The 25,407-nt window shown below is 38.9% G+C and overlaps 1 protein-coding gene across 1 annotated transcript; it reads left to right on the top strand.

Moving 5' to 3' along the window:
* Positions 1-139: 139 nt before the first annotated feature.
* On the top strand, positions 140-22,857 carry ric8a (RIC8 guanine nucleotide exchange factor A). The gene is made up of 14 exons (XM_062421135.1): positions 140-235; positions 6,888-6,935; positions 12,036-12,249; positions 12,847-12,953; positions 13,046-13,126; positions 14,521-14,620; positions 14,821-15,008; positions 17,799-17,893; positions 18,016-18,166; positions 19,466-19,561; positions 19,660-19,804; positions 20,440-20,584; positions 22,416-22,535; positions 22,670-22,857. Exons 1-14 carry the CDS (start codon positions 140-142, stop codon positions 22,806-22,808), a joined length of 1,725 nt encoding a protein of 574 aa, XP_062277119.1. The 3' UTR covers positions 22,809-22,857.
* The last annotated feature ends 2,550 nt before the right edge of the window (positions 22,858-25,407 follow it).

The raw sequence follows: 25,407 nt of genomic DNA, 5'->3' as shown, positions 1-25,407 counted from the left end.
CTGGTAGGGATTCAGACATCATGCAGTCATCTGTGGGTGGTGACCGACAAAACGTATACCTTTAGTCTGAGTGTCAAACGCACACATACACACAGTCCTGCTCTGACGGCGAATTTAGGAGGAAGCTGCAGCTAACTCAATGGCGATGAAGATGGATTTAAATGGCATCATAGAGCAAATTGAGACGGGAGAGCAAGACACTGCTTTGACGGCTCTACAGAGCTACAACAAGGAGGTAAACATCAGCTGATGGACCAGCCCTCTATAATGAAATATGAAGTTCAGCATACACAATTATTATGCAGTTATGTTGTGTAGATGTTATATTCCCCTAGCATTTAAACAGCCTCTGTTCAAGCTTTAGTGTCATCTAGAAACACCCTTTCAATTTAGGAGATGATGCTTGTGATGATGATCCGTATTAGGGGAGACCCGGCCTGTTTGGCACACTGTAGATTTATATTGTCAACATCATTATCTTATTATCCTATGACTACCTTTGATCAAAAGTTTTTGTTGGCCTATAACATAACAAATAAAGATATTGAAAGAAATTGTTCATGGATTTCCACTTGATTATTTATACACTGGATTATTTACATAAGAGTAGTGTAACTTTGACATTGATATAGAACATTTTTAAAGTCCATTTTTTCAATCAATCAAAAAAAAAGTCTTCTTGTTCATACAGTTGGATGTTTGAGCTTCTTTGTTTTTTTGTTTGTTTTCACATTCATCTTCTGACAGTGGAAAGTTTATTTGTGCTCATTGAAAACATAGACTGTAAAAATTAATACATGTAGCCATGGTAACCTCTGCCTGTGCTTAGTGGACCCCATGTTTTGAAGCTGCATTTTGACTGTCGTCACAAGTAACCATATTTGGACGAGAGGGTGGAGCTAATCCTAGCATGTTAGCATGTTGCATTAGCAGTCTATTGCTGTGTCTCAAATTGTGTTCTTCTGTATTTACACTTTGAGTGCATTAGTGCGTTATGTGGCGTGTACAATATGTGGATGTTCTATGTGTTGTTTTTGTTTTGTTTTTTTGTGTTGGATGTAATGTATTTATATATCAAGACAGATTTCCCTCAAGGGGAGAATAAAGTATATAATATCGTATCATAGTGTTCACACTGAGAAGTATGGGAAAATTCAGTGCACTACAAGTAACCAGATGGTGCACTCAAAACAGTCAAAAAATGGAGTGTGTAACTATGAACACTTCTCACTGTCAACGGTTGCCATCTTTGCTACGTAGCAGAAGGGGAAGGAACACTGTTTAAACAGGAAATGGAGGCTGAGGATGTTTTAACTACGGTGAACATCACAGCGTTAGATAAGCATTAGATGTGTTTTTTGCACTAAGTACCACTACAGTATACTGTTGTCACATATAAACCATCAGTAGGTTTCTTGGGTTAATTTAGCAGTCTGTAATCATTTGGTATCACGAATGATAATGCGAATGCTAATGCTAGCTTTCTAACTAGCTAATCTTAATTTCCTGTAAGTGCTGTGTTTGATTTGAGGCAACACTAACGTGTCGAAATGTGTGCACGACACAAGTAAGTACATAATGTAGTGTGTACTAAACAGAAGTGTACTAACAGAAGTACGTGATTTGAGACACAACATATGGTTAACTGTGATAATGCCAGGCATAAAACCAATTAAACAAAATATAGTTTCTGGAAAAAACTAAACATCCAACTCCTTAAAGGGTCTTTTAGTACAACTAAACACTGAACAAGACTTTTTTAAGAGACTGGTCGAACCATTTATCCTTACACAGCTCATTACTGGCCCCTAAGCTAGGCCACACACTTGACCTAGTTTTAATGTTTGGTTTTCCAACTCGCATTATGGAAATAATTGATGCTTGTCTGTCAGATCATAGTACAATTTTATTTGATGCCTCCCCGCCTTTTTCTCAAACTAAACCTCGTCTTCCTGCTCGCTTCTCTCGCTTCATTAATTCTTTGACTGCATCTAAGTTCTCTGATGCCCTCATAGCTGTTCCCAATACCTGCACTATTGAGCCTTCTCTTCCATCCTTAGCACAGAGGCTCTAACTTCCTTATTAACACCACCTGTCTTGCTATTCCTGACTCTATTGCCCCCTTTAATAAAGAAACCATACTCTTAAAAGCCTGCCTTCACTTAATGATACCACTAGAGCCCTTAGGAAGGAGTTCAGAAAAACAGAATGGAAGTAGAAATAAAAATCTTAAAAGTTGAAGACATCGGATTAAACATTTCCCCCTCCACCCATGACCTAGCTGTCTCATTGGTCTGTCATCTCCCTTGAAGAGCTTTCAACCCATCTTGTTACCCTCCCTCATAAAGATCCCAAGAAAACTACCACATGCACCCTTGATATTATTCCCACTTCTGACAGCCGGTCCCAGCATCATCTCCATAATCAACAGCTCCCTGGCCACTGGTACTGGTCCAACCTGTTTCAAGCACGCAGTGGTCAAGACCCTCGTGAAAAAATCCAATCTAGATCCCACCCTGCCTAGTAACTATAGACCAATCTCTAAACTCCCATTCTTTTCAAAACAACAGGACTTTAGAGAGAAGAATTCTTGAAAAGGTTATCCTCTATGTAATTCCTGAAGTTGGTGTTGGCACTGTCTTAAACTGGTTAGCATCCTACCTCAGCAGCTGAAGCTTCTCTGTCATCATAGGCAATTTTCCTCTCTCTCCCAGCTAGTCTCTCCTTCCATTGCTATGCAGATGACACCCAGCTGTATCTCCCTATTATGGACCAGTGTAATCTATTCTTATGAACTGCCTTGGATGGCACAACATTTCCTGCAGTTAAATGAGAGCAAGACTGAAGTTGGCCCTTCTGACTCCACCAAATCAATTTCCAACAGCCTAGGTAATATGTCCACCTTTAATAAACTCAATTTTAAAACCGTTGTGGTTATATCTGCCTTAAAGTTTGACAAGCAGCTCTGCACTATTGCAAAAATCAAGTCTTTCCTCTTTGTGAGACCTAATAGCAGGCATCAATGCCTTCATTTTCTCCCACTTAGACTAATGCAACACACTTCATTTTTTAGCGTTTGGATCCACTTAAAATGGCTATTATTCTATGCCTATGTTTTATTGATTTGTGCTTTATTTTATATGGTTTATTTTGTTTTTAGTCTTTCAATCGGTTTTTATTGCCTGATTTTATTCTGTACAGCACTTTGGTCAGCGTACATTGTTTTTGAATATGCTCTATAAATAAGTATGACTTGATTTTACTTGACTAAATGCAGGGCTGCCAACACATTAACCCTGAGACTCATATACTTTTCACACACTCTCACACCACATGTCCATTTTCTCATGCAGTAAAAGATAAATTCATGACTGATAATGTCAGGGCGCGAAAAGAAAAAATTGACAGCGCAAAGACAGAGAAGACAGAGCAGCACAGAGCAACTCCTTGCAGCAGCAATTCAGACCATCAGGATGAACAAATACACAAATCTATATTGTAATATATTCTCATGCATGCTGCTCAGATTAGTCAGCGGCTCTTCTGGCAGCTATTACTATGGTTACAGGATGCCCTGTGTCTCTGTCACTCTGAAACTTTCTTGCAATTCCCAATAATAGGTTTTTAGGTAACCTACTACCATTTCAGGATACATAATATTTTTTTTATATAATTTCAAATGAAATAGACATACTTTTAGTAATCATTTCTTGTCCTGACCTACCCATTTATATACTGTTATTGATGTATTCTTGGTTTTCATAGCACCACTCTAACTAAGCTAGACTAGTGCAGGTGGCTGTTTCGTGACTTTATTGGTAGAAATGTAACAAATTTGTTTTTAAATTATTTACCAATAATGTATCTATTTGTCTAATAATGCATCTATCAAATATGCTACCTAATAAACACAAATTAGCGAAAAGAAAAAGTCTAAGCTGCCCCCTACTGGATATTTGAGAGAATTCAGGTTGAAATCACTTCTGGCAATGGCTTCACTTTTCAAACCTGAAGTTTCATGCGTGATTGAAAATATAATTTTTCGTGATCCAGTATATTACTTAAACAAGTGTGATGTAGAAAAACTTCAAAACCTCCAGTGCACAAACACAGGGTATGACATTTACAGTGAAGTAGGAGACATCTTGTGTCCAGCTGTCACCCTTAAAATGTAATTTTAAGGGTTTTGACAAGATAATTCAACTTGTTTTGTGGAAAACCCACACAAAAACACAAATGCTTATTCAAAGTAGAGTATTTTATAGACATCTTAAAAATATCTGAAAGGGATCTTTAAACTTCTATCAGGTAGAACTAGCTTTAAAGCTGCATTCATAACTTTTCTCGACCACTTGGGGGCAGCAAAAGAAACTGCAAACACAACATTAACATATTATCATCTTCTAAAGTTATTATGAGTGGTGGCTGATTATTATATATCTGGTTGGTGCTACAGGAACTGAGGGCTTCTGCTTTTACAATGTTGTTGTCTAATATTGTCCACAGAAGGTAAAATGATACAAAATCGATCCAAAAATCTGAAAGTGAATCAATTTTAAGTTGCTGAATTTATTCAAGTTCAACAAAGCTCACCTTCACCCCACCATTATCTTGCACAGCAATATCATTTGAAGCTATATGAATCACTTACAGCAGTGTTGTCTGGGACCTTTCCCTTTTTTTCCAGCAATGTGATTGTTTGTATTGATTCAACCCAACATAAAACTTCAGTCAATTGTTGTTGGAGGGATGCAAATGCTCAATTCACACATCGTAAAAAATACTTACACATCTTACATATTATATATTTATCTGTCTCCAGTACAGTCTAAATCTCAAAGTGGGTCTGCTTCATTTGTTTAAATGTCACCTGAGCCATCAAAATGCTGTCTGCCAACCCCAGGTGAGCAGTACCGCATGGGTCTCGGCCTCTCACAGACACTTATGGTGTGTGGGAGTTGATCTTAAAGGCAATAGGATTAGATTCTTTCTGATACACAAATAGAGTCTCCTACAGCCAAGTCAAATCCTACTGTACTAAAGAGCTCTCAGAAATGAGGAGCTTAGTGTTGCAGGAGATGTAAGCTGCACGGTGTCTGTCATATACCTCCCCTAGTTTTCCTCTGGTTTATTCTGCCTGCTGTATATTACATGCACTTCATAAAGTAATGAAACTAAAATAAATGACATGTTCTCAATCGTTGAACTTCCATATTTATGCATGCTGTGCACTGCATTGCAGTGCAGATAAGCTGTTTGTTTCAGAAAGTGCTGTTACAGTGTAATACAATGTGTGGCATGCAGAGGAATAATGAAGCTCTACAGCTGAGAAAATGTGTACTGCAGGTAATACACTGACTATGTATAAGTACCTCATATGACCCCACTTCAAAAATGCAAACTATCTGATTAAAGGACAGGTTCACAATTTTTCAAGTTCTCTTAAAACAACAGTAAGGTTCCCAAATGTGCTTTCAATGGAAGTGATGGAGGACTAAATCCACAGTGTGTCCACACAGTCATTTAAAAGTAGATGATCAGCTTCTATTCTATTCATCAGTGTGAGTTAGTCATATCAAGTGATATCTGACACATTTACAGTCTTTTTAGCATCAAATTCCCTCTTAGTGTTTCCCTGTTGAGCTGTGGTGGAAGTATAGTAACAAAAAGACTTTGCTACTAAAAACACTGTAACGTTGAAACATAGAAGATGAAGATTTGACTCATGTGGACGACTGAAGCTTTATATTAGCTTCAGATCAACTTTTAAATAAATACATGTTTACAAAGAAGGAGGACTGTGGATTTAGTCCTCCATCACTTCCATTGTAAGTGTATAATGAAGAGATCTTCTAATGGTCAGTATGAACAGGAGGAATGAAGCAAGAAAAAAGCTTTAGTGAATTAGTGAATGTGTCTTTAAAACTGCACTAATCAATATTTTTACATTAACAATGTATTAAAAGACTACAAACAGATAATTATCACCAACTCTGAAGTTCCCCTCAACTCTACAGAACAGCCTCTTTCAGCTCAGTGTGTGGGTTTTCCAGTCCATAAACTCCACTGTCAACTTCCTTCTTTCTAGCAGCAGCAGGCAGGCAGCTGTTTCCAGTGAAAGAGCTCTGATTGACTCACTGTACACTACCTGCCCAGAACCAAACAGTAGACAGACATAACTAGAGACAAGCTGGTGAACATAGTGGAACATGTCGCAGCTAAAGAAACATATTTTTTCTCAGGAGGTGGTGTAGAGCAAAACATACCTGAAAGGACATAAAACAATGCAGCTTTAAAACTGGTTTAATGTTTTTAAGATACTTTAAAAACGTCACTTTCTCTTGCAAATGTCCTGTGTTCTCATGTAAGTATTCTCGTAATCCATCCAGCCCAGAAAGGACAGTGATTATTTATCATGGTGGACACAAACAAATTCTTAATGAATGATAATGAAGCTGTGTGTCTGCCGGACATGTGAATAGGCAACAAATGATCCATAACAATAAAAGTCATTGTTTTTCCCCCCACTGTCCTCTCATGGCCAAATCAGTTAATATAGTTTTGCACAATGTGGTTAAGAGGAAATAACTTGAGAGGGTATGTTTTGTACAGTCAGCCATCCACCTCATCCTTCTCCATTTGAGGTTTGGTGGCACTACAACAATGTCACACTACTTCCACGTTTTGCTTCTTAGACAAAAAAAAACAAATTGTTACATTTCTGATGATTCTGTAACTAACACTTCTTTATGATGGTTGTACGATGTTTTTCCTGCATTTTTCTCTCTACCCCCTCTTTACTCTCCTCTTCCTCTTGTTTCCACTCCTTTATTTGGCTCTTCTTGTTTATCTCACACCTGCCTTTGTGCTTTTTTTTATTCCCACAGATGAACCAGTGCTTTACATTCAGCGAGGGAGAAGGACAGGACAGAGAGGTATTTCCTAACAGGACTGACTCCTGTACATTTACTGTTTGTCAAGGATATTTGTAAGGGCATATGTCACATTTTGAAGCTCACATTTATCTTTTAAAAAAAAAAAATCACTATGGAATGTATGGAACATGTGTTAACCTTTTCATGCATGAATTATGATAACCTCAGTCAGGCTTTTTCCTAAGTGTTTTTATTTCTCTTTAGGCATGAAAAAATAGTAACTGATTTACAACCAAAAAAAGTGACTGCAGATGAAGTGGTAGTGTATGGGATGATCCACTAGTGTCCACTGCGATGGCTGAAGTGCAACTATGCCATCAAAATCTATTCATATGTAAGAAAACAGCTTTTGAATAGCTGTCCACTGTAGTGCCCACTATGCATGAAAGGGTTACATTTGCAACTCTGCCCCGCAGTAACACAGAAATCATCAGTAAAAGAACACATGGAAAGTGACAGTAACCTAACCTAACACTCTCTCACCTCCTCTGTATCATCTGTGTGTGTGTGTGTGTGTATGCATGCCTGGTGCTTTAGCAAGGGAAGCTACAAAAGGTATGAGTATAGCAGTAAACCACATGTTACACTTCTCCTTTAGTAAAGCAGTGCCCACAGTTTATCTTCCACACAACAGAGTCCATGTTTCAGAATGTTGGCTTCAGTTAACCACAACCAGAAAGCAGATGTTGGAAGTCACCAAGGTGATAGTGATTCATTAAAGTCCCACTCCACTCAGTTTTTTTCCCCTCTTCTTGTTCCTTCAGCGTCTTCTATGTGCAGAATGATGTGTGCGCAGAGTTTGTTTTCACATACATCGGAGTTAAAGGCACGTAAACATGAGCAGGATCATCATCATCGTCATGGTCCAGGATGCAACCTTACACAAGTGTGATGTGGAAGTCTGAAGGCTCCAGTGCACACACACACACACACACACACACACACTGAGAATAGACTTTACAGTGAAGAAGGAGACATCTGACTTCTGAAATTACACATATTTGCTTAATCATAGATTCTGAATTTTTTAATGAGGGAGAAGGAGACAATGTCATTTTGAGAATTTTCATTTAATTTACTTGTTGGAGTGGATCTTTAATGGGTGGTTAGCTGATTTGCTAATTTGCTACTTTCTGATCAGGGCAATTGAGTTCATTGAGTCACTGCATTGAGCTCCAAGGTTAAATCCTACTGATTCAGTTATATAAGGATTATGTAAGTATTAAAAAAAAACAGATGTAGTGACAGTATATTAAAACATAAGTAAGTTCAGTTTATCCTCTTATCATTAATGATGTTTACCTTGGTTTAATACTGCAACTAATAACTCAGTGAGGCTGTATGGAAGGAGGAGACAGAGGAGCCAGACTCCAGGGACCGATACAGGAAAACAAAGTCTGGGTGGAAACAACGTCTCATCCAACTCCCCTGATGGTTGTTGTGAAGGAAGAGACAAATAGGTACAGAAAGAGACAGAGAGTGTGGTAGAGTTAAAGTCACAGTCATGCAGGACATAATCATACTGTATGTGACCAGAGCTTCATCTCAATGCATAGAGGTCTAGAGAGGGATGGATGAACCTTTTTCAGTATTAATGAACTTGTGACCTTTTTTCACTACACCACCCTCAAGACAGTCCTCACAGTTTCACACGTACATAGTAACTATAAAAGCTAAACTGTTAGTACATAAATAATTTTTTGTGTAATTATTAGAATAACCTCTAGGGGCAGACTACTGGGATCTGAGCAACAGCTGTGACGATGGTGCAGTTTATCACTATTTTTTAAACAGATTTAAATCATGTGAGCGATATAATATTACTTTATTCATTTAAAGGAATCATTTGACATTTTGGAATAAATTTTTCTGGCTTTCTTGCAGAGAGTTAGATGAGAAGCACAGAGGATCTCTATGTTAATATGGAGCTGCGAGCTCGGAAGCAATTATCTTAGCTTAGTGCAGTGACTGGAAGCAGGGGGAGACAGAATGGTTTGTGGGAGTTAGGAGCTGTAACTATTTGTAACAGCGACCAGGCACCGTGACTTCCCGATCGTGATATTCACACGCTAAAATCCAAGATAAACTGTGGGTTTCTGTCTGTAGATGTAGATATAAAGTCGGTTTTGCTTTCCTCTCAATCAGCTCAGAGAGTTGAAAAAAAGAAATTAAAAGTGCATTTCTACAGCATGGATCAAAATGACACTTAACCCTCACGTTACTGTTCATATTCCCGCCTGAAAATGCACTTATTCAGAGTGGCATACTCTGTCTCACACTAACTATGCCATCACATTCTTGTTTATTTATTGTACTATTGCACTATGTAGTCACATTCATATTTATTTATTTATCTATTTAACTTCCACCTCAATGTTACCTGATTTATATTGTTTGATGCACTGTTGTTGTGTTATGTATGTACGGTGTCCTTGAGGGCTTTGAAAGGCGCCTTTAAATAGAATGCATTATTATTATTATTATTATTATATTCTGACTAATCACAGTATTTCCTCACATAATTAGTCTCTATATCAAACTTCCGAACCACAAATCATTCATAAATACCTCCTCGGTCACAGATAAACATGATTTATCCTTAATGAAGCTTTCAGAGAGCAGAGAGAGTTATTTCTTAGTTTTTATGATAAAAAGAACTTTATTAAAGACGTTATATTTTGGTCCAATGTTACATAAAACATGATAGTTATTTCAACAAATTATATTAAATGTGAAAAATGAAATTTTTTTAAATGTGTCAAATATGTTTCCTTTTTTTGTATATTCTGGGTCAGATTAGGGGAAGACATCACATTTCAGGCTAAAAAAAAAAGTATTTTTACAGCTCTTGGATGTAAAAATGGGTCAAATTTGACCCTGAACAGTATGTAAGGGTTAAGTTAAATTTGAGTTTTAACAAAAATGATAAAACTAATAGAACCTTAATAGAAGTCTGACTTTAAAAAGTTGTCATAGATGATCCGCTCACTTTCTATATGTTGAGTTATAGATACTAACAATCTATCTCTGAGCTGATTGAGGTGAATCATTTGTAGGTGAAAAGATTCAGAACACTGTATTGAAAAGAGTCATTCTGGTTGTAAATGGTAAAGTACCCAACACATTTATATACATTCACAGATTATATTGTTTCAAATCAACTTTAAGTTTGACATTTTTCACACAATATCTCAGATTTTCTAGAGGAGACCACCATCAGTTAGTGGAGTAGTATTCGACACATATTGGAGTTATCATCTTCACCTTATCATCTTTAATATATCAACAATTCATGATCATCTTAGTTCAGGACATAGACATAAATATTTTATATCACACTGTCCTATTACTTTTAAAACATGATTTAGAGTAAGTACCTGCAGGAAGTTAAAGGGATTGTACAGTATACAGCAGACATTAAGTCAAAACCTAAAAATAGATCCATGTACTTTCCATGATGACGTATTTTCATGACAGGATAAGATCTCAGGATTTGATGTTCTATTGTGGTTTGAAGTGAGGTCAAGCCTTTAGGTAAAGTATTAGAGAGGTGATAATACATTTATATCCCTTTTATTTCATTACAATAGTTTATTAGTGGTGTACTTATAAATACAAACAGTTTTCAAATCATTGGGTTTTTGCATGTATTATTTGTGTTGTCACTTTTTAAGAACTTAGTTTTTACCTTAAACTCTAAATTCTACTTATTTATGCTGCCAATAATCCATCATCTGTTTAATTGGTCATTTAATGGTCATTTTTTAAACAGTATGTTCTGGTTTTATGAGAGAAAAGGCTTCAGTGATGAGGACCAAGTTGTCTTGTCCTCATCCTGTCTGCTGCGCAGTACATGAGACAGTGACCTCGTTCTTGTTTATATTCACTTTAGTTCACTCTGACAGCAGAGGATGAAAATGGCTCTAAAGCCCAGAGGCACAGAAAGAAAGGTAGATTAGTTCGGAGTTCAGGGTTGAATTCAGTCCAATTGCAGCTTAACTGTCATCTTGTGCCTTTATTAGCCAACCCACACATGCACACACTGAAAATACACATGCACACACTCTATAGGAAGATATTATGAAAGACAGCTTAACATGTATCAGTGGCACTTGTAGCTGTCTGCATGTGGTCAGTGCATCAAACTGCAAGATACAAGTTACTGGAAATGGTTTTATTAGTCACCGTTTCCTCTCAAAGAGCATCTTCACCATATAACATACTGGTAATAATGAGACATGCAGTTAGTGAGATGAGGACAACATTTGATGGGCTTATGCAGTATTTAATAACAGCCAGACTGATACTGGATTTTAGTAGCTGATGCAGATACCGATATTAGGGAGCAAAAAAATTCCGATATCTATAAATGTAATGGTAATGTTATGTGTACACTGAATATATACTTAAACACACATTTTTTTGTAATGATCCCTCAAATGTGGTTATCAAACACATACGTAATGGAGGAATGATATTTTACAGTCTAACAATAAACTTGGGAATTTAATTATTATAATTAGCTATGAATTAAAAAAACAGAAAACAAAAAAAAAAACATACATATATTAAACTTGAATTGAGAAAAAGGATCAAATATACATAAAATGCTGCTAATATGACTTTAATTTTTTATTTAATATTGGCACATATCAGACAACATATTTACCAATACCGATATATCTATGATAGGCCGATATCGGTCAGGCTCTAATTTTAATGTCAATAAATTCATTTCAGAACAATACCTGTTTTAATTGATAAACTGCCAGTTTATATAATGATGCAAATATATAAAACTCCTGCCCCTCTTTCATATAGTGACATATATAATGACAATACGTTAACAATAATATACAGTCACATTTACCACTATTTAAAATGAGCCAGTATTACTGTAACTTTGGTAAAACATGGTTATTTTGTTTTATCATGATCTTTCACAGTGACATCACAAAATACATGATGATGGAAAACATCCCCTTGTCACTGATGGGAATATAGCACTGCATGCTGGAGTAATTCTAGTTGAATGTTGTAAGAAATACAGTTCAGATCTAAACCTGAAGGTGTTGTGTGATGTTTTCTCGTGTGACGCAGCGTCTGGGGGAGTTGGTGCTCGCTCTCCTGAACAGGGAGTTGCAGCCTTCCTGCCAGCTGGCCTGTCTAGAAACGGTTCGGATTCTATCCAGAGACAAACACTGTCTGGGCCCCTTCATCAGCCGCTCTGCCATGTCCACACTTGCCCGATACGCCGGCATCGCCGCGGCCATTAACACCACACCTGATCACAACCAGCAGATGGAGGACCAAGGTAATTCCTGCCAGCTCTTCCAGGTTTTTCATGCTGATTCTGTTTTGCTGTTTCCTCCTTTGCTTTTCTTCCCCAGATTCCCTGACACTTTTTTTTCCCATTTTATGTTACACATCACATTTATCTTCCCCCTGCAACATGGAACACCAGACTTTCATGAATTGTGTTCCACAGTTTTTCTAATTCTGTGTTAAAATAACATTGAGGTGTTCATGTGAGCATTGAAACAGGTTTATCTTGCAGTAATCATTCCTCCCGTTTATACTGACCATTAGAAGATCCCTCTGCTTCCAAGTGATGGAGGATAGAATCCACAATCACTGTTTTATTTGACATGAATCGTATATGAGGCTTCAGCTGTCCAAATAAGTGTGATGCTCACAGTTGTTGCTGGCTTGTGCAGTGATTCACTTGCTGGACAGCACACTTCTGTGGAACTATTAAACAAAAATCTAATGAGATGAAAAAGACATGGAACAGCTGGCACATCATCAGCTCAGTTTATGTATCTTTCATCCTACGTTCCTCCCGTGAAGAATCCTAAATATAGACTGGGGGTGTGTAGCTACCTGACCTTTACCTGCTGTCTCCTCCCAGGGGAGGGTGATGGAGGAGAAGAGGCAGCAGAAAACCCTGACCAGGAAGTGATCGTCGAGGCGCTCAAGTCCATCTGTAACATCCTGCTACACAACGAGACAGGACAGGTCAGTCTGCCGTGTTTCCCCTCACACTTGCATCAGATAAATCATCACTGTTAGGATTCCACGGTGCTAATCTGTTACATTCATCTTGGCAGGTGGTAGCAGCTGATCTGCAGCTGATAAAGGGGGTGGCAGAGAGGCTGAAGCAGTGTTATGATCCCACCTGGAACCATGAGGTATGGATGCTCAGTGAGGTAGATGTTTTAATGTGAGAGTTGGATGAGAAGTGTGGGAGTTAACCTGGCAAAAAAAAAAAGAAAGCTAGGAGGATCATAAATGATCATTTTGTGTGTGTGTTTTGTCATGATTCTCTCAGGGTTTCCTTTCATAGTCAGGTTGTTTGGAGACTTTAAAATGCCAGTAAATATATACTATCAAAAAGCTCAGACTTTTGTCATTTTAGCAGTCATCACCATTTTTAGGATATGTAAGACATAGCAGAAGGCATTTCCGCCAATCAGCTAAGCTAAAAACAAGGCTTCACTATTCTGTTGCAGGTCACATTTTGGCCTTTGGCACGATACCATATGAAAAAATCCTTGTTTTTATTGTCTTCTCCTCCATCTGTACTGTACACACCTGGCAGAGATCTGTGCTCTACTGACTACCAGTACTGCATGTGTTGTGTCTGTGTCTCCAGCATCCCATTACTCTGGAATCCTGTCTCCTACAAAATGTGTTTATATGTTACTAATCTGCATCCTGCACTCTGTTAGAATTAGGTTATCAAAAGGAAGTAGTTTGATTTAAATATTGAATAAGCCAAAATAAGCTGTATCATATCACACCTTAAGTCTGTGTTCACTTTTCCAAAATTGAACCAAAGGCCACCATATTTTCCTAATCTTAACCAAGTGTTAGTTTACCTTAACATGAGCAAATATTGTAGGAAAATCAATGAAAAGTTTTGATAGTGAATATTGTGCAGATGCATTCAGTATGAACATTATTATAATAATAATCACTTTTGAAACCCCAAGTCATTTTGTGTTGACAGTGAACAGCTTATAGAACGTGTTCAATGTTTCTTCATAATGATAAAAATTGTAATTGGGACCGCACATGTTTTCTACAAAGCCTCTTTACTAATGCCAATTAATTGTTATAAACATATTTTTTAGGAGACTGGTGTGCTGGTATTTGAAATTGGTTTTAGTACTGTTGCCAATACAAAACCAATACCCAAACAAAGGTTTTACTTTAAAGAATATAAACATGTTTTCCACATTAAAAAACAATTTAATTTGACATTTACATTTAAAATAATTCATTTATAAAATGAATCATTCTTTTGCACTTTTTTGCCTGTAAAAAGCTGCCAGTGTCGAGACAGAGAGGAAACAAAGGGAGAGAGAGGGGTATGACATGTACCGAAAGTCCTGCCTGTAATAACTGTGAATGTTGTGGTATATGGAATGCACATGCAAAAACCCGCTTGTGTAGAGGGAGATCGTTTTCATTTAAAACATTTTTTTAAAACAGGGCATAGTTTTACTCTGAAGACGAAAAAGCAGATAGATACAGAATAGTGAATACTGTAAGGCTCCATGTGTGTTATCTCTTTGTCCAGGTTCGTTTCTTTGACTTGCGCCTCACCTTTCTGCTGACTGCCCTGAGAGTGGATGTCAGGGCACAGCTGGCTCAGGAGCTTCATGGCGTCAGTCTGCTAGGTAACACATTTCCTGTGTAAGCAGTGAAACCACTGACACTAAGTAACAAACCTCAGCTCTCTGTGTATCTAGTCTCCCAGGTAACATGATCATGTTTGTTTTATCATTGGGATGTTTTTAAGTCTATGATAAGTAAATCAAACAAGACACATAAAAATACATATATAAAATAATAACTTCCTGTCATATGTATGTTTTAGGGAACCAGCTGGATGCTACACTGGGTCTGTGTTGGCCAGATACATTGGAGACAGCCAGGGCAGGGTCAGAAGGCGTCCCACCTGAAGAACTCCCACCTCTGAGCCGGCAGGAGACGGAACGCGCCATGGAAATACTGAAAATACTGTTCAATGTTACATTTGACACAACTAGGCGCAAGGTTGACGAGGTACTAAATATAGTTACACATTTTGTACAACATTAGCCATTAAAAGGTTGAAAGCCCATTTCACGAGCAAGGACCACACCACCAATGAGATACGTTTGACAAATTTATTAACAAGATTTGAATGAATCATTTGTGCTCTTGATGCGGTGTGGGGAGGCCGTATGAAGGATCCACTTAAAATACGAGAGCGAAAGAGGGGGAAGAGGGGTTAGGCTGGTTTATATAGGAGCCGGAAGGGGTGTAATTGGGGTGTTTTTCCCGCTCCTGAAACTGCGCCTCACAAGCTTCGATGAGTTGTTGCTGCCAATAGTATACTAATAATTGTAAACTTTAGTAGTTTTTGTCTTTCCAGCATTTAGTGAGTATAATACTTAATCCATTAATTTACTGTATGTTAAGCCAAGTCCACACACCAGTCTTAATGTGTATCATCATGTTAACTAGGTGTGTCTAGGTATGTCTGACCAGAAGGTGGTGTCAGTGGAGTTTGCCTTGCTGTCACCTTCTACTAAACCTAAGTGTCAAATGCTTTTTTTTGGAACTGGAAAAGTACAGTGACCCAGCCATAATGACTGTGGACCTCCAGCATCATCTGCCCAGCTTCTGCATCAGTGGATGAACTAGTAGCACTCTACAATACATCTCTGAACAGTCTTTGATCTTCATGCCCATGTCAAGATGAGTGAGGTCAGTTTTCATGCTGTGCTCCCTTGTTCAATCACAAACTGTAGAAAATAAAAAAACAGCTGGAAATGTCCTGGAATGACACTTCGCACGCTCTGGGTTTGCTGTCCATAAACTGGCCTTCTGTTAACATCAAAGAACTTCCTCAAAGTCACTTAAAGATCCTTGGTCAACAGCTCCATTCCAACGTAATTACATCTTGAAGCTACGGTCATCTTCCATTTGGGGCTACAGAAGAGCAATGTAACAGCTTTATTAACTTTTTCAGAATCAAGGTCAACAACGTGACAACATTTCAGTGGCATCAGGCAGAGCCAAGTTGAGGAAACCCTCAGGAAGATGAAACCCTGTACTTGTGTTCTGGACTCCATTCCCACAGCTCTGCTTAAATCATACATCCCCATTCTCAGGCCCTGATTACCCACATTATACAACCTGGTAGTGTTCCATCTGCCTTAATGGTCACAGTCATCTGGCTCTTCCTCAAGAGGCCCACTCTGGAACCCAGAAATTCTTGCCAGCTACAGACCTAGCTCCAACCCCCCTTTCCTGTCCAAGGTGTGTTCAGACAGGTTTTCGTTCAGCACACAACACTGAAACATTGCTGTACCACCACACTACCTCCACACCATCATTGGACTGTCAGAGTCTGCTCTTAAGTGGTTTCAGTCCTACCTTTCTGGTAGGATTGGTTATGTCTCACTGGGATCATGAAGGTTGCTTCCCTGTCACCTGTGGTATTCCACAATGATAAGTTATTGGCCCCATCCTGTTTACCATCTACATGCTCCCCTTTGGACATATCGTCAGGAGACCAGGGCTGTCTTTTCTTTGCAGTGTTGATGATACCCAGCTGTACATCAAGCTCTTCTACAACCATGTCACACTTCAGCACCTAAGGATATAAATGCCTGGATGAGTACAAATTCTTCCAGTTAAACAGCAGCAAAACTCAAGTACTCCTCATTGGTACTCCACGTCAGATTCAGTCATCCCCCACACTTCATCTCATCTTTGATGGCCACGGCCATTTCACGGTCCCTTTCCTCTTCAGTCATTAATCTGGGTGTGACTTTTGATAATCGTATGACATCTGTGGAAAACATGTTTCTACCACCTCAAAAACATTTAAAATCCCTATCAGATGCTGCCATCTCAAGATAGGACCACTGTGTGTGAGCTCTTCACAGAAATCTCTGTCAGGAGTATCCATAAGCTCCAGTATATTCAGAACAACAATTGTTGTTTCATTGCACTGGCTCCCCATCTCCAGGAACTGATCACACTGCAAACCTCCACCTGCACCCTCAAATCTGCCAGCAGCTCTGCCGGGTCCTCAGTTCCAAGCTCAACCCGATGGGGTATCAGCCATCTGCTCTGCTGCAGCATGCTTGTGGAGCAGCTTTCCTAATCATCTGAGGGCAGCACAGACCCCAGTCTCTTTTTAAAAAAAGGCTTAAAAAAACCTTTCTATTCAGAAAGGCTTTTCTTTTGAACTCCTATTACTATATTCTTTATGTCATGTGTTCAGTGGTATTCATCATAGTGAAATTCAAGCACTTTGAATTTCACTATGAATAAAAAGCGTGGTACATATTAAATGTATTATTTATTATTATCCTTTATGAGACCGAGTATGTCTGTACCTAAGTGTTTGCCAATCCAGGCAACAGTTGTTGAAACAAGGTGCCACTAGATGAAAAGTCCAGGCATCAAAGTCATGAGATAATTCAGTCTGTACCCAAATGGACTGAACTGACTGACTGACTGTGCTACCCATAGAGCCAAGCTGTTAGCCTGGCTACTAAAAACTAAAGCCAGTGAAAAGAATACTACATTAGCGACTTTCTCTTGTTAAGTAATTAGACACATGTAAGAAGTCTTTAGTTATAAAGATGTATAAGCCTTCTTTTGGAAGATGTTGTATGTAAGATATGATCTTCACAGCAGAAAACAATTGCTTTCAATGTCAAAAGCTCAACAATTGACCATTAGTGAGTCTATTTCCTCTGCCAAAAAAAGAATAACGTAAATCCACACATGCACAGTGATGAGTTTTCATATGAAAACATGTTAATAATATGTGTTTAACACCTGTGTGTGAAGGAGGAGGCAGCAGAGTACAGACATTTGGGGGCCATACTGAGACACTGCCTAATGAGCTGTGCAGATGGAGATGAGAGGACTGAGGAGTTCCACAGGTAAGACAACACCCATCCTGTCAGTGATGACTTTACACAGTCAAATTGGTTTCTTCTTTGATGGGTAACATACCCTGCTCTTCAGTGACTGACCGTCTTACCGATCCCTCTCTTTTTTCCAGCCATACTGTTAACCTGCTGGGTAACCTCCCTCTGACCTGTTTGGATGTACTGTTGATGCCCAAGGTGCAACAAGGCTCCATCGAGTACATGGGGGTCAACATGGATACTGTCAACATGTTGATGGAATTCATGGAAAAAAAACTTGACAGGGTGAGATAAGGCTCCATGTGTATGTGTGTCCATTACCTGATAACAAGTAAGAAGGTGGGAATTTGAATCACATATTTTAATGTGCTATATTTATACAGTGGTTGGTTGGTTAAAACAGGTGTTTCATCTATGATCTATTGTATCAGAGGTAAAAAGAAAGAAAATAGTGTATTTTCTATATTTAGCATAATCTTTGTCACTAGATGGAGCTGTATGTTAACTGATGAATGAATCGTTTCCATGGCATTCTAACAGTCACACAGCAATAGGATGACATCTGGTTTCTACACGTAAAACATACACTTGTGAATAAATAACAAAAAATGTGTACATCAGTAGAAAGACTCAATGAACAATGTTCCTGACAGTCAGTGGTGGAAATGAGTTATTAGTTCATTGTTGAGATCTAGAGACATTGTAACATTAACACAACAGAATGTGACAGCTCAAGAAACACCAGTCAACCAATCACAAAAGCTGTTTACAGACCAACTTCTGGCTTCTGTTCTCATGTCTAACAAGCAAGGCTGGATTGTTACCAGAGCTGCAAACACCTAGAAGCACCAAACATGCATGAGTTTTTGAAATTAGATTGGCTGTAGACACTGTTATACATCATCGACAAGGGCCCAGGGTCCCAAGTCAACAGGTTAATACAGCCATGTGCAATAAGGGATATTTTTTTCCCTTCTCCGTGCACCTTGGAAATAGGTGAAGTTGTGCCAGAAACCTCTACTCTTCTTCTACAGCAAATAATATATTAGCAATATTTTAGGTGTGCTCACAAGTTGGCCTCCAAATGAGGTGCTTTAGATAATCTGGATAAAATGGCCCTTTGGATTGCATTGCCATAATGTCTCCAATATTTAATGTTTCCAATATTTATGTTTCTACTGTACCTTCTGACTTCACTTCCACCACCTAAAATAACAATATTAGATTGTATTATTGTAAGCTTGATTTAAAGGGGAACTCAAACTGATTTTACCCATCATAGTATGTTTCCAGGCTAGCAGCTCCAGGCTCCCTTAGCCACTACTAGCATAACACACCTGAATCTCTGACTGAACTGGCAGTCGAGTTGCATTGTGGGTAATGTAGATTTTGACAAGGAAGAATGTATGGAATCAAAAAAGTCAGTCTGTGGTTCTGTTGCAATGATTTTAAGTGTCCACTGTGAATCTGACAATGTTTCAATGTAGTTTTAGGATGTGTTTTAGGAGGCTAAGTCATTTGATAGTTAAACTGAATGGTGGTGTTTATTTTGACATTTTAAAAGTTTGCTTGTCTGTGTCACAGGGACATAAGCTGAAGGAGACCCTCCTCCCATCATTGAACTTGTTGACTGAGAGTGCCCGCATTCATAGAGAAACCAGGAAGTTCCTCAGATCAAAGGTCAGTATAGGGCTGGGGCAGTGAAGACATGAATGATGATGAAGACATAAACAATGAGAGTTAATGTGTTATTGATATCCATGTCATTGTGTGTGTAGGTGTTGCCCCCACTGCGCGATGTAAAGAACAAGCCAGAGGTGGGCAATGCTCTGAGGAACAAACTAGTCCGTCTGATGACACACATCGACACTGACGTGAAGGACTGTGCTGCAGAATTCCTCTTTGTTCTCTGCAAAGAAAGTGGTGAGGGATATGTCCACTAGATTTTTGTATGATTGATTTTAAGTCCGTGGGTGACTGTGATGTCGACTATCTCGACTGATCAACTGAAGTTTCCACGTTCTGTTGGTTGTAAGAAGTTCCACTTAACAAACTGTTATGATTTGTTTTTGATATGAGGTGTGTCTGTATCTTAGATGGTAAATGGACTGTACTTATACAGCGCTTTTCTAGTCATTGTTACCACTCAAAGCGCTTTTACATTACGTCTCATTCACCCATTGATAGCAGGAGCTACCACACAGGGTACCAACCTGCTCATCACCTACACATTTACACACCGTTGGCACAGCAACGGGAGCAATTTGGGGTTAAGTATCTTGCCCGAAGACACATCGACATATGGACTGGAGGAGCCGGGAATCGAACCGCCAATCTTCCAATTGGTGGACGACCGCTCTACCTCCTGATCCATAGCCGCCCCCAGATCAAAACATCTGTGTTTAAATCTTGGCTAGTTCATCTTTGAAGAATCACTTCATGAAGGCTGATGTAAAGATGTAAACTGGACTGTTGGATTGGTTTTCTTGGCATAGTATCTGGTGTTTTCTGATGTATTGGAATACTGCCTTAATAACAACATTATGTTCTCTATCAAGTTTCAAGGTTCATTAAGTACACTGGATATGGAAATGCTGCAGGCCTGCTGGCTGCCAGAGGACTGCTTAGAGGGGGCAGAGACTCGGGGGTCTACTCTGAAGATGAAGACTCTGAGACAGAAGAGTACAGAGAGGCCAGATCCCAGTCAGTACCACAGTAACACTGTTACCTTATCTCAGTGTCTGATGTATACTGATTCATTGTTTTCCAAATATGATATTTAGCTTTTACTAATGCACCTTACAGACATTAGTAGTGAGACCTCAAGGGCTTCCCACATGTGTTTCCAGACCTGATAGCCTATATGATCTTTCCAGCCTGTTCTGGGGTCTCCCACCAGTTGAGCATGTCTGAAATATCTCCACATGAGGCATCCCAATTAGATGCCTGAATCCTTCTAACCTTACCTTATCTCTAACAGCCAGATTGCGAGGGAAATTCGTTTTGGCCACTTATATCTGTAGTCTCATTTTTTGGGTCACTAACCAAAGGTCATGATGGCAGGTAAGGGTGAGAACATATGTTTTTTATGGATATTTATACCACAGAAGTAGTAGAAAAATGCCATGTAGGCCATTCCTCATATGGCCTGCATCATTTCACTCCAGGTATCACAATAATTGTCCCTGTGAGTGTTGAAGTCTTCTAGTAGAATAAAGGAACCCAGGTGGAGTCCTCCCCAAGATCCCAATCACAGACTCTAAGAATTCCAGGTTCTCTGAACAGTTATGGTCATAGCGACAATGATACTCATACCCTGTTTACACCAGGCATGTAAATGTACTCAATGCATTGTGATCAGAATGTGATTGGACTACACCAGACCACATTTAGAGGTGGTCAAGCTTGCATTGTGATTGGACCTCAGCAGGTGTAAAAACCTTCATATAAAAACATTATGCCAGTAAGGTGAAAGGTCACTTAGCTCCGCCTCTTCCTGCCAGCTAGAGCAAGCTCTGTAAAAGCTACAAATTGTAACAGTAGCTACAAGTTTTCCTTCACAGAAAAATGAATGACATCCATTCATGGCAACAATTTCTTTGACCTGGAATGCACTATGTTTGTTGACAAGTCCGCCAGCTCATTTGCATATTAAGATCCATCACAATGCAGGCACAGCTGACATATTTTAATATCAGGTGAAAAGAACTTACATATCAGATGTCATTATGCAGATAAGGTATCCAGATAGGGATCACATGTTAATACCAGGCGTAAATTGGTCCTCAGTGACCCTCTTGTTTGGTCACAAGCCAGGACATTGTGAGTACTCCAGTACTTGCTTAATACCTCTCATCCTGGACAATTCAGAGAAAAGGAGCATGTCCAGCTCCATTCCAGGAGTGTGGTTTAGAGGCAGTGCTGGGTATATTGATGAGATTAACTATCCCTCCTGTTGTTTTCCCATTGATCTGTAACTTTTGTTGTCCCAGGTCAAAATTGACCCGGTTTCGTTTGACTGTTTATAAAGAACACGGTATAAATGATCACCCAATTATGTGTTAGACCTTTTTAGCCAACTTCATTCCAACCTATTACCACACGTTTTACACTTATTATTAGAAATGATGGTGAGTAGGCCAAAACAGGAGGGTTAAATCCAGTCTTATTTACCTCTTGCAGTAGATTAGGGCATTTGCTGCGTCAGAGAGGATACCTTTTATGCCCCTTGAGCAAGTTCTCTACATGCCAGCATGCCAGCTGGCTGATTGGCAGTACTTAACTTAAGACTCCTAAGCCTATCTTTGCAAGCCTTGTTGACAGTGGAGAAAATCAGGGTTTGGCTGTTTGGCCTAAGCAGGACGGTAGCTCAATATTGTGGGTCACTGAGGTTAAAGTGTGTGATAAAGGCAAGTACATCATTACATCTTCTCTAAAAGATCATCATTAATTGTGCATGAGTGGCTTCGATCCCAAAAAAAAAGGAGTTTGTTTTCTGTCTTTTTGATTTTTCTGTCTCTGTCTGTGTCTCCAGGATAAACCCAATCACAGGTGTTGTAGAGGAGGAGCAGCCCAATCCTATGGAGGGAATGACAGAGGAGCAGAAAGAAATTGAAGCTATGAAGCTGGTCCAAATGTTTGATAAACTGTCAAGGTTAATAAAAACTGATAAAAACACACAAACACACTTAACACATGAACCAGTCAGTTTGAATGATAAAGAATTAGACAAGACTGACAATCAGAGGCATTTAGTGGCATTTATATTTTCATCTTTCCTCCCTGCAGGACCAACTTGATTCAGCCCATGCAGCTCGGTATGGACGGGAGGATGAGAGAGATAACTGCGGATGACCTGCAAAAACTGACCCACAATCCTTTGTTCCGGCCAGAGGAGCCAAGAAATTCAGACGAAGACGAGGCTTAAGTAAACGTAGGAACACGAAGGGCAGAAACACACCTATTTAACCCTCTATGACGACCCCGTTATTTTAGATGTTCACATGTCACATAGTCCAATCTGTTCCTGTTCATACATTCTGATGGGAGGTGAAGTTTTTAGTGTCCTACCTTTCAGACAGTCGTCCCTTCATGTCAGTATGCCAACTTGCAGTGACTTGAAACTTGCTTGAGTGTCAAATCTGGACAAAGAGGAATATTTCTTATGAACCTGGCTGCTTAATTCTTTTTATTATTGGTTTAATAGTTTCATGAGGGATTTGGAGGGTTGATGCCTGATGTTCTTCCTCAGTCAACTCAGAAAAGCAACAATCTCCATGAGGCTCAGGTAATGATAGTTTTCATATATACATAAAAAGCTCTAGGTGTGTGGGGTGCCCTCTTAGCCGAGTGGTTATAGTGCATGCTATATACCCGCAACGTCCCCACTTCGAGTCTGGCAAAGTCATACCCATTAACCCATTTCTCTCTCCCCTTGTTTCCTGTTGGCCTTTCTGCCACCAAGTGTCCAATAAAGGGAAAAAAACCCAAACCTCTAGGTGTGGACCTAAGGAAGACTGGCAACTTTTTTATGGAAGCTAATGGGGTTCCAAATATAGAATAAAGAGAGAATTTTTAACCCTTACATACTATTCATATTCTGAATCATAATTAGTCTCTACACCAATTCACATTCATAAATTCCCCATCAGTCATTAATAAATGTTTGATTAATCTTTCTGTTTGATTAATATTATGGATAAAAAAAAAGACATTCAAAATCACTATTTTATGCTCCAGGAGAACATTTGAACCCATTTGAATGCTGTGTATCAGCTACACAAAATTAAATAATGATGCATTTTATTTTCCATTTCACATTAGGAAAATCTGGCTAAAAGAAACGTGTATGTGGTGTTTTTACAGCTCTCATATGTAAAAACAGGTCAAATTTTACCCTGAACAGTATGTAAACCAGAAAAGTTAAACCAAAAGTTAAACCAGACCCTGTTTGCAGCTTTATCATCACATGACCCAAACATCACTTTTGATGTGATGAAGTTCAAGTTCTCTGCAAGTTGATTTTCATGTCATAATGAAATGAACAGAAACACTACTGGCTGTCTGTAAGGTAGAGGATCAGATGCTTTAGATAATGGTCAACAGTCATGTGACGTCTGTGTGATTTGTAGGAGCTAAAATATGAAAAAAGCATCAGTATTGTCCTTTAAATCATTTTTCTTCACACACAGCAATGTTGGCTTTATTTATGACTAATTCATCATTCATCATGTTTATACCTCCTCTTAATGTTTCTCCACATTTCCGTGTTTCAGTGAGTTTGTAAATGAAGGCACGCACTGTGTGCCATGGTTATTGTGCTCTACGTGGAAGCAGAAATATTACTTATGTCCACATTATAAGAAGAAAATAACAGGAACACCTCCCAGTACAGTACAGTGCAGTACAGTCCAGTGAGTAAGCACCTCCAGAGTTAACCAGCACCTGAACCTCACACACAGGGTTCAAGGGTTATTTATTTCACTAGGCCTTCATTAGCAGCATGTTTAGAGAAAGTGAACAGTCACAGTGTGAAATGATGTCATGCAGGTTGATTGTGATTGGCTGAGATCATGAAACTTCTGTCAGCACATCGTAGCACAGGAGGTGAATGGAAATTCGGTTTGCAGCATCTTTCCAGAAACTACATCCCAGAAAACTGTTTACTCAGGATCATCCACAGAACTCACTGTTTACAGCTGAAAATAAAACTAGTTTTTATTTGAATAAGAACTCATCTGTTTCTGAAAATGATGCTGAAGAAGTGAAAGCCAAAGAGGCAGTGGTACAGTCAGTGATTAATTACCTGATACATTCTAGATGCCTGTTGTTTTTCATGAAGCCCTGCAGATGCTTTATTTTTAGTGAGACGTGAAAACTGAAGACAGAGATGCTCTAATTTTAGACTGAAGATGAAATATTCTTATGCAAAGAAAGAGTCTATAATCTGGAACACGTAATATATTAAATGTATACTCCTTTATATTGTTATAAAATATATCTTGGATTAATGTACATTAAATGTGTTTAAATGATAGATTTGTCTCGTGTCTTACTTTTGATGCTGTTATTCTTTTTCTGCAGCACCATGATGGAACTCATCAGTATCTTTGGGTTTTGATTGGAGTGAAGATGCTGCTGTACATTTCATTTTGTTTGCAGCTCCTTCAGAATAAAACACCTCAAACAAAGTCCCATAGCCAGGATTTCTGATGGTTTTAATGATGCGAAAAAAACTGATGCTTCTTCACTTTTCATCTGTCTACATTCATTTTGGTTACGTACATGAGCAGAGGACCTCAGGATACACCGAGTAGTCATTTGCCTGCACAGTTGGCTGCAGTGCTATGGTGACTGTGCATGTACAGGTATTGTTTCAAACCATTGGATTTATGTTGTTGTTTTTACAGATTACATAATGCACTTCAAAGCCACCATATATCTGAGTATTGCTCAGCCATTGAAGTGTCTATTAAACGGATCATCGCTGACAACAGACTATTCATAGCAGAACAAGCACAAAAGCA

This window comes from Scomber scombrus, chromosome 6 (assembly GCF_963691925.1).
Source record: "Scomber scombrus chromosome 6, fScoSco1.1, whole genome shotgun sequence".
NCBI lineage: Eukaryota > Metazoa > Chordata > Actinopteri > Scombriformes > Scombridae > Scomber > Scomber scombrus.
Note: the sequence above shows the minus strand (reverse complement) of the source record. Positions and strands in the feature narration are given on the sequence as shown.

Coding starts and splice junctions, on each gene's coding strand:
- ric8a (XM_062421135.1), top strand. CDS start 140: ATGGCGATGAAGATGGATTTAAATGGCATCATAGAGCAAATTGAGACG. Junction 17,894..18,015: donor AGGACTGAGGAGTTCCACAG/GTAAGACAACAC, acceptor TCTTTTTTCCAG/CCATACTGTTAACCTGCTGG. Junction 18,167..19,465: donor TGGAAAAAAAACTTGACAGG/GTGAGATAAGGC, acceptor TCTGTGTCACAG/GGACATAAGCTGAAGGAGAC.